Raw genomic sequence first — 9,984 nt, 5'->3', positions numbered from 1 at the left:
TGACACTCCCATCCCGATTACCCCAGTCACTGAATTAATCCACCTCATAGATGGTCTTCCCCTCCTGCGCTGTCCCTCCACCCTCCCAAGCATGAGGTCCCTAAGGACCTGTCTCTCCTCACAACGTGTCCGAAGTATGTCAGACGAAGCCCCAGAATCCTTGCCTCCAAGGAGTAGCCTGGTTTAACCCTCTCTAGGATGAATCTGCTTGTTTTCTTGGCAGTCCGTGGTACATTCAATACTCTTCTCCAGCACCACAGCTCAAAGGCGTCAATTCTCCTTCTATCCTCCCTAGTCAGACCCCACATAGTACAGAAATTATTGAATAATATACCATGGACTGCTAGGAGAACAAACAATTTCATCCTGGAGAGGGTTAGACCAGGCTGCTCCTTGGACACAAGGATTCTGAAGCTTTGTCTGACATAATCTGGACATGCTGCAAGGTGGGATCAGACCTTGGAGTGGGAAGTCATGCTTGAGAGTGTGAAGGGACAGCGCAAAAGAGGAAGACCCTCAATAAGAAGGATTGATTCAGTGACTGGGGTGATGGATGTAGGTGTATCAAAAACAATAAGATTAGCACAGGATAGAGCAGCGTTTAGGGTTGTTGTACATAGGATTGCTATGAGTCACAGGTGACTTGACAGCATATAACAACAACAACAACATCCCTAATATAACATGCAAGCAAGATCTTGCTGAAGATTATCCAGAAACGACCAGAACAGTACATAAGTAGAAAACTGCCAGATGTGCAGGCTGGATTTAGAACAGGCTATAGCACCAGGGATATCACTGCTAACATTAGAACATTAGATGAATCTTGGCTGAAAGTGGAGAGTATGACAGAAATGTTTATCTGTGCTTCATTGACTATGCAAAGGCATTTGACTATATAGATCACAACAAATTATAGCTAATCTTGAGAAGAATGGGGATTCAAAACACTTAATTGTGCCCATGTGAAACCTATATTTGGATAAGGAGGCAGTACAGTCATCAGAAAAGAACCATTTCATGGTTCAAAATAAAAAAAGTAGTGCATCAGGGATGCATCCTCTCTCCATACCTTTTCTATCAGTATGCAGAACAGATTTTTCAGGAGGCTGGACTTACGAGGAGTGTGCCATCAGGATTGGCGGAAGACTCTTCAATAACCTATGTTACGAAGATGACACAATCTTGCTCACCAAAACTGAAGAGGATCTGAAGCATTTGTTGCAAAAGGTCAAAGACTACAGTCTTCAATATAGACTGAAGCTCAACATCAAGAAGACAAAGATTCTTACCACTGGGATAATCGGCAGCACCATGACAGATGGAGAAGAAATTGAGGTTGTACACAATTTAAGCTTGCTTGGTCCCACAATCTACACTCTTGGCCCCAGAAGTCAGGAAATGAGAAGATGAATAGGATTGGAAAAAATCTGCTGTCAGCAACCTCTCAGAGTTTTAAAGTACAACAATGTCAGTCTAGAGACTGAGGAGCACCTGATCCAGTCCATGGTCTTTTCAATTACTTGCTATGCATCAGACAATTGGACAATAACTAAGGGTGACAGAAGAAGAATTGTTGTCTTTTAGTTGTAGTGCTGGATAAGAGCTTTGAATATACCATGGACTACCAAGAGAACAAACAATTCTGTCCTGATTAGGGTGAAACCAGGCTGCTCCTTAGAAACAATGATTTTTAAGCTCTGTCTTACATACTTAGGGCATGTTGCCAGGGGGGACCAGTTTTTGGAGAAGGACATCGTGATTGCAAAGTTGGAGGGACAGTGCATGGGAGGGACCTGTATGAGATGGACTGACACAGTGACTTGGGTAATAAGGGCAGGTGTGTCAGAGACAATGTAATTGGCTTAGGATAGGGCAAGGTTTAGAGCTATTGTGGGTCACTATGAGTCACAGTCAACTTGAGAGCACACAACATCAACAACATGAGAGTTAAGTGGTCTTTATAAGTATCTATCTTCTCCTGCAGAACAGCTGGTGGATTCAAACCACTTACCTCAGGTAAGCAGTACAGTTTCTTGCCACTAGGCCATTAGATCTCCCTATAAGTATCTATAATGTCTGTAATGTGACTAAAAAATATCTATGATTACTACTGGCAGCAAAGTCATATATACTGCTGCTACTTCAGTGGTCTACTGTCTAATTTTCATAACTTAGTGGGATTCTACATTTCACTTACAGCTTTGTTGTTGTTATGTACTGTTGAGTTCACTATGACTGATGGTGACCCTATGAACAATGAATCTGAAGCCTACCCTTTCCTGTGCCACCCTCCGCACTCCTGAAATACTCGAGCCCACTTTTCCTGTCACTGTGTCAATCCACCTGAGGATCTTCCCCTTCCTCACTGACCCTCCGACTCTCCAAGCATGATGCCCTTGTGCAAGGACTGGCTCCTATTAACAACATGTCCGAGTTAGTTAGTTCATGGATTCTTCTCTCTGGTGAAAAGAAACCCAGTTTAGCAAAACCAACCAACCAACCAACCAAAAAACATAACAAAAACAAGCAAACAAAAAACCCCCAATACCCTCTCCCTGTGTCTGCTTGGTGGGCCAGCTGAGGTTGGACGGAGTTGGCTGCTACTGGAAACCCAGTTTGTGTATTCTGCTCAGGAAAAAATGGACAGTATCTGCTGTGAACCTACACCTCACTCACATGTAAGCCTTGTAGTTGGTGCCTATCTTCTGGACTCGGATGTCATACTTGGCATCGATGAAAGGCTCCGCTGTGGCATAGGTCTGGGTGAGGGCCACCACACTAGCAATGTCCTGGAAATCATAGTGGTTTTCCACTTTGACCTGTTGTTGGAGCAAAACAGAGTGAGAGAGAGAGGGGAACACACATGATGAGAAGTCATAAAGCCTTGAGTCACATTTACCAAGGTGTTTCTGCTCTAGAGGCAAACCCACATGTTACAGCTCCTTACAAAGCCACTTCTCTCCATCCTCCCTTCCCAGAGCCCAGAGGTCACATCTGCCACCAACAACCCAGGGGAGTAAGCAGGCAGTCTACAATCTGCCTGTCAAAGGAAGCCTGATCTGGTAACACTCATGCTTTCAAAGGTTCAAAGTACCTTCCTGGAAAGATTTCATCAATAAGAGAGTCAGAAGAGCAGCCCACAAGTGGGTGCTCCGAACAGAGCCCTTTCAGCTCTCCCTCAGAGCCTTGCCAGCTTCCACCCTCAGCCCTGAAGCTCAGTCGGCCCCTCTGTCTTACCTTGCCCATGCCTGAGTGAGCATGGCCAATCTTCACCACTACAGGAAACGTGGGCAGTGTCAGCTGAAAGCAGAGGAAAAAGGAGTGAACTGGTCAAGATTATGGCTGTGTCCGGAATCCCACAAATATTTTTATTGAGAACATTCTAGGAAGGGTCCTTTACAAAAAACTGGGGACATTAGTGTTGCTGTTCTTGTGTATCTTTGCGTAGGAATCTACTTCAGTGGGTTTTCAGAAGCTGTAAATTGTGCAGGGGGAGATTCCGCATCTTTCTTCCCATGCAGCAGCTGCTAGGTTGAACCATGTGCCTTTGAGTTGGCAGCACAACTCCTTACCAAGCCACCAGAGCTTCCTGAGACCCACATAATGCCAATAACTTGCAAAATTTTGCAAAGTGTTATTAGTGATGGCTACAAAAATCTAACTCCTCTAGTACTTATTATATCTTTAAGACTAATTTCTTCAATTTTCTCAGCATTGGACCCACTCAGGGCTAGGTAGGCTACCAGCCTGAGATAATAGCAACAATGTAAACTCACTGTGGAAAGGAGTAAATTTTATTGTGTGTAAATTATGCCTCACTTAAAAATATAGCTTTGGAATCTTATTAAGATGTCTCTCCTATCTCTCAGGATCCTTTTTTCCCTGTTTATTAACTCCCCAAGCCACTTTAACATGACTATTTGCGGCTAGCTTTGAGGATGAAAAGCACTGATGGAAGAATTCAATGTTTATTATTGAAAAGAGATCTTTAAGGTCCTCTTTTATCCATGGCTAAGTAAAAGAGCATTCTTTAAAAAAAAAAAAGGAAAAGCCTTAACCCAGAAGAACTCACTGCCAGTGAGCCCATTCTGAGTATAGTGACCCACAGGGTCTAACAACTGCTTAGTAGGGTTCCTAAGGCTGAACAGTGTTTTTGTCACATCGTTCCTCCAGAAAGCAGCTGACAGTTTGAACTGACAATCTGTTGCCTTAACCCAGAATAACCACTCTCTAAAGGCAAAATTTTTAGCTGTTTACAAAATGGTGACGGAAGAATTAGCACAGTGAAGTGGAAAAGGCTATATAGACTAGATGTAAGACTTGTATTCTGGTTCCTTCTGCAAGTCACTTTGTCTCACGGAGCCTCCAAATTCACCTCTTCAGATGAAAAAAAGGAACTGAATGCTCTTTCACTATAAATGTGACCCTATCTTGATCTGTATGAAGAATGAAGGATCAACCTGACCACAAAATCTCACCTTCCTCAGTCAGACTCAGCTCTCTTTTTCCTTCTTTGCAAAATGGAAAGATGCTCTTTGAAGGAAATAATGCTGACCCTGATGAAATGAGGACCACACACAACTGGAATATGTGATTTTGGTAGTTTAGCGCTGAGAAGCCAAAGCTAAAGGAAGAAACCAAGAAATCAAAGAGCTAAACATAAAATTTCAAAAGGCAGCCCGGGACGACAAAGCAAGATACTGTAATGAAAAGTGCAGAGAGCTGGAGTCAGAAAATCAAAAGGGCTGAACTCGCTCAGCGTTTCTTAAGCTGAAGGAGCTGAAAAACAAATTCAAGCCACGGGTGGCAGTACTTAAGGATACCTTGGGTAGAATGTTAAATGATCCAGGAAGTATCAAGAGAAGATGGAAGGAATATACAGAGTCACTGTATCAGAATGACACAGAAGAATTTAATGAAATGACATATGAGCAAGAGCCTATGGTGATGAAGGAGGAAGTTCAAATTGCTCTGAAGGAACTGGCAAAAAACAAGGCTCCAGGAGTTGACTGCATGCCAATTGACATATGTCAACAGACAGACACTGCCCTGGATGTGCTCACTAAGTTGTTCCAAGAAATCTGGAGAACAGCCAGCTGGCCCACAGACTGGAAAAGATAGATATTTGTTCCCATTCCAAAGAAAGGGGACCCAACAGAGTGCGGAAATTATCGAACAATATCATTAATATCACATGCAAGCAAGATTCTGCTGAAAATTATCCAAAAACGTTTGGAACAATATGTCAACAGAGAACTGCCAGATGTACAGGCTGGATTTAGAAGAGTTCGTGGTACTAGGCATATTATAGCTAATGTTAGATGGATCTTGACAGAAAGCAGAGAATACCAGAAGAAGGTCTATCTGTGCTCTGTGCTTCATTGACTATGCACAGGCTTTTGACTGTGCGGATCGCAACAAGCTGTGGCTAACTCTGAGAAGAAAGGAAATCCCAGAACATTTGATTGTGCTAATGCAAAACCTATACGTGGACCAAAAGGCAGTCAACAGAACAGAGCAAGGAGACACTACATGGTTCAAATCAAGAAGGGGGTTTATCAGGGTTGTATTCTGTCTCCATACCATTTCAATCTGTATGCAGAACAGATCATCTGGGATGCTGGGCTGTATGAGGAGGAATAGGATTAGTGGAAGAGTCATCAACAACCTGCGTTGTGCAGATGACATAACTCTGCTTGCTGAAACTGAAGAGGACCTGAAGCGCTTGCTGCAGAAGGTCAAGGACTGCAGCCTCCAATACGGATTGAAGCTCAATATCAAGAAAACAAAGATTCTCACCACTGGGCCAATTGGCAGCATCAGAATGGATGGTAAAAAGATTGAGATAGTTAACAGTTTTAGTTTGCTTGGCTCCACAATCAACACTCTTGGTACCAGCAGCCAGGAAGTCAAGAGATGAATTGCATTGGCAAAGTCGGCTGTGAAGAACCTCTCAAGAGTACTGAAGAGCAACGACATCAGGCTGGAGACTAAGGTGTGCCTGATCCGGGCTATAGTCTTCGGAATTATGTGTTGTGCATCAGAGAGTTGGACAGTGAATAGGGCTGATAGGAGGAGAATTGATGCCTTTGAGCTATGGTGCTGGAGAAGAGTGTTAAATATACCATGGACTGCTAGAAAAACAAACAGGTTTGTCCTGGAGAAGGTGAAGCCGGAATGCTCTTTAGAGTCAAGGATTCTGAAGCTTCGTCTGACATACTTTGTGCATGTTGCAAGAGTGTTTGGCAGAGTGGAGGGGCGGTGAAGAAGAGGAAGACCTTCGATGAGATGGATCGATTCTGTGACTGGAGTGGTGGGAATAAGTGCTTTTGAGATGCCTAGGTTGGCACAGGATAGAACAGCGTTTAGAGCTCTTGTGCATAGGGTCGCTATGAGTCACAAACGACTCAATGGCACATAACAACAACAACAGCAGCATCCCTGGCTGAGGTCAGGTGAGGATGGAGCCTTAGAAATAACTCAGTTCATCTCTATTTTATGGACAAAATAAAAAATAAAAAATAAACTGAAGCCAAGAGAAGCAAAGGCTGCAAAGTATCTCAGTGATAATCACAATCAGAACACAGCCCTCAGGCCCAGCACTATGTGGCAAAATCCCACCCACCATCCCAGGGTCTACTTCTACCTGAGTTTTGGAACACTGCCAATGATGCTGTGCCTTCTTTGTCTTCTTTTTTTTTTTTGCCTTCTTTGTCTTCTAAGCTACCCCCACCTTCTACAAAAGCAGTGACTTGAGCTAGGATTCAGTGTGATCTAGATGCCAAAATGACTTTGTGGTCCCAGGTCTTATTCTGAGCTCGCACTGAGAACACGGCATGCAGCCATCTCCAGAGGCTGAGGCTTTGAGTACTGCAAAGGCTTTCTAAGGCACCAGCTTCTTTCTCTGGCATCCTTCCCTACCCCGGCTGACAAAGCCAAGAAACACTGCCCCACCCAACTTGCTCAGTCCACTACTGTTTGCTATTGTTTTGGAGTCTCATAAATAGGGCATTGAAAACACTTCCTGCAGCTGAAAGAAGCTAAGTAGTAGGCCTCCTCCCCAGTGTGAAGCTCAGTGAGGGTCCCATCGTTCACAGTCACTGGTCCTTTTGCCTGTTGTAATTCAGCCTGCCTCCCTCTGACACTGTCCGCCTCACTTTTCTGCCTCCTCACTTAGGTTCCTTCTACCTGAATCACAATCCCTCAGTCACTGTGCCCTTGTGCATTTGCCTCTGTCCTTTTCTTTCTGTGACACCATCCCTGCTCAAAGGCTCTTAATAGAGAAATAAAGACCAGGAGCTTCTCTCTGGTCATCTGCCTTCATCTTACTGAGCCTTCATGTTATTGAACCTTCCTCTTACTGAACCTGTAGGCCAGGGGAATGAATCTTGGTTCTTGCAGCCTATGTTGGCCTAGAACCATAGGAGAGTGGAGTTTGTCAGGGCAGTATCAGGCCTAGAACCACCCCACAAAACCTGGGGCAAGGGGTCACACACTTTGCTAAGGTGGCCTGGAGGGTCTATTTGGTTGGGGTGCGGCATGCACCCCCCAGCAGCACATTTGTTCCTCTGTGCTGGGTAAGTGGCCCCATTCCACTTGGTGGAATAGGACATGCTAGGATGTGCTGAGCTCTACCTGCAGTACAGGTTGACCAGAAACAGCTCAAGATGCATGCCCTTTCTCCGGCTGGGCAAGGGCAGCCTTATAAGTAGAGGCTTGTCAGGGGCTTCCCCACCTCATGCTGACAACTAGGAACTAATGGATACAAGCTGGGGAGTTTAGGTGTGGGAGTGGTGAGCATTAGAAATGCCTGTCTCAGTCGAGACTGGCAAGCATGGGTGCCAGGATGCCCTTACTCCAAAGAACACCTTTTGACCTTTCCTCTCTCTGACTGAAATGTCCTTTACCCTGGCATACTCTTCGTCATCCTGTCATCAGGGCTTAACTCAAATTAGCCTTCTGATCTCTGAGGCTTCCTAACTCCCAGTAACCTCCCACCCCCACCTCCACAATCTTTGTGTTCCACTTCCCTGTGTGGTCTTCTCTACACGTGTGTTCTCCACCTGCCCAGGAGCTCTGCTGGGGAGGAAAACTGTTAGAAGCCTTATGTAAAATTTTTGACTGATGCTGGAATGGCATGAGATCGACTGTGTTGGTGTGAATTCAGTACACTTTTCCAATAAAACTCTACTAATATAACATCTGAGCAGGTGCCGTTGTGTGGCCTGGGACTCCATCAACAGATGAGCAGTCCACTGATCTCAACAGGCAGCTCCCAGTCCTGTTCTGCTTCCCACCTGCAGCCCAGGACTCATGCACTAACAGGTTCAAAGAGTCTTAGGGAGACTATACAGCCCCTGATAAGCCTGAGGGCAACTGAACTTGAACCACTACTGCAGCACACGAGTTCCAGCTTCCCATTCTCATACACAGCCCTTCTCCTCATACAACCAATAACACCCAAACCCAGAACTCTCCACAGAAGTCTCCCAAAGCCCAAGTGTCTTCTGCTATCCAAGCTGCAGAGGGATTGCTTCCACTGGCTCCTGAAGGTTCAATCTTTTCTTAGGTAGTGAGCCATTCTAAAATCTTCAATGAGAAGGTAGTTTCGGCCACTTCAGACCTTACTGACACCCAACAACTGATCTGGTATGAAATCAAACAGATAAAGAAAGGTACATGAGGCCTGGACTGAGTAATTACCTCCTTGGGCTGACGGAGGAAATGAGGTTTGTGTTCTGGGAAGGGTGGGGCTGGTCTGTGTCAGGAGACTGTACTTACTGGGTGGTCCTTGGGAATAGATCATGGGAGCAGGACCCACAGAACGCAGTGACAATGCGGTGGGGTGTGTGTGTGTGCTTAAGTGACCACCTGGTCCCACAGTAGATACCTCCCTTCTCACCCAAGGCTGAAATTTTGTGGTGAAAAATTCAGTGTGCCTGAATCAGCCTTCTGCTTGTTGTTGCTGTTATGTGCCGTCGAGTCGCTAGCGACTCATAGCGACCCTATGTACAACAGCCCTAAACTCCGCTCTGTCCTGTGCCAATCACACTGTCTCTGACACTCCCATCCCAATTATCCCAGTCACTGAATCAATCCACCTCATAGAGGGCCTTCCTCTCCTGCGCTGTCCCTCCACCCTCCCAAGCATGATGTCCTTCTCCAAGGACCAGTCTCTCCTCACAACATGTCCAAAGTATGTTAGATGGAGCCTCAGGATCCTTGCCTCCAAGGAGCCACCCAGTTTGACCCTTTCCAGGACAAATCTGTTTGTTTTCCTAGCAGTCCATGGTATTCTCAATACTCTTCTCCAGCACCACAGCTCAAAGGCATCAATTTTCCTTCTATCCTCCTTGGTCATTGTTCAACTCTCTGATGCATAACAGGTGATTGTGAAGACAATGGCCTGTATCAAAAGCACCTACTCTCCACCGGAGCTGGCTGAAAATCGCCTGTGACTTCATCCATAGCCACTGGTGAGAGTCAGCGCTCAGAGCCATCAGGGGCTTTAAGCTCGTTGCCCACTGCTGTGGTGTGGACAGTTGAAACCCAGGCCCCGACAGGCACCTGGGAGGGGGCAAAAAAAACCCCAGACTCTACTTCATGCTCTGCTGGAGAAGGAGGGGCAGTCTCCTGTACCAGTCAGATCCAATTTGATGGTAAGCACACACACACACACACACACACACACACACACACACACTTTTTCTTCTTCTTTTTTTAAAAAGGACTACTTCAGCCATCGCGGCCCTCTGCCCGGGGAGGGCTGCCCTCGGCTCCCAGCCCGGGGTGAGCCGTCGTGGCCCTCTGCCCGGGGCGGGCTGCCCTCGGCCCTCTGCCCGGGGCGAGCTGTCGTGGCCTTCTGCCCGGGGGGGGCTGCGCTTGGCCCCGGGCTCGGGGCGAACCGTTGCGGCCCTCAGGGTAAGCTCCTCAGTCCCCAGACTGTGCCATCTGACCCCGGGATGGGGAAGGAGAAGAAAA

The 9,984-nt window shown here is 46.1% G+C and overlaps 2 protein-coding genes across 3 annotated transcripts in view; one reads left to right on the top strand and one right to left on the bottom strand.

Annotated features, from left to right (window-relative positions):
- SYN2 (synapsin II) overlaps nt 1–9,984 on the bottom strand; it is a 271,323-nt gene that overhangs the window by 45,339 nt on the left and 216,000 nt on the right. For both annotated transcript variants that reach the window (XM_006895368.1, XM_006895367.1), the window contains 2 exons: nt 3,241–3,303; nt 2,680–2,822 (listed from right to left, as the gene is read on the bottom strand). In XM_006895368.1, the coding sequence (XP_006895430.1) occupies nt 2,680–2,822; nt 3,241–3,303 (206 nt within the window). The remainder of the gene's footprint in view (nt 1–2,679; nt 2,823–3,240; nt 3,304–9,984) is intronic.
- Nucleotides 8,128–9,984, top strand: part of TIMP4 (TIMP metallopeptidase inhibitor 4) — a 7,010-nt gene continuing 5,153 nt past the window's right edge. The window contains 2 exon segments of the mRNA XM_006903668.1: nt 8,128–8,169; nt 8,573–8,678. Coding sequence (XP_006903730.1) covers nt 8,128–8,169; nt 8,573–8,678 — 148 coding nt within the window.

Source organism: Elephantulus edwardii, unplaced genomic scaffold (assembly GCF_000299155.1).
Source record: "Elephantulus edwardii isolate Elephantulus edwardi_28Jun2011 unplaced genomic scaffold, EleEdw1.0 scaffold00166, whole genome shotgun sequence".
Classification (NCBI taxonomy): domain Eukaryota; kingdom Metazoa; phylum Chordata; class Mammalia; order Macroscelidea; family Macroscelididae; genus Elephantulus; species Elephantulus edwardii.
Note: the sequence above shows the minus strand (reverse complement) of the source record. Positions and strands in the feature narration are given on the sequence as shown.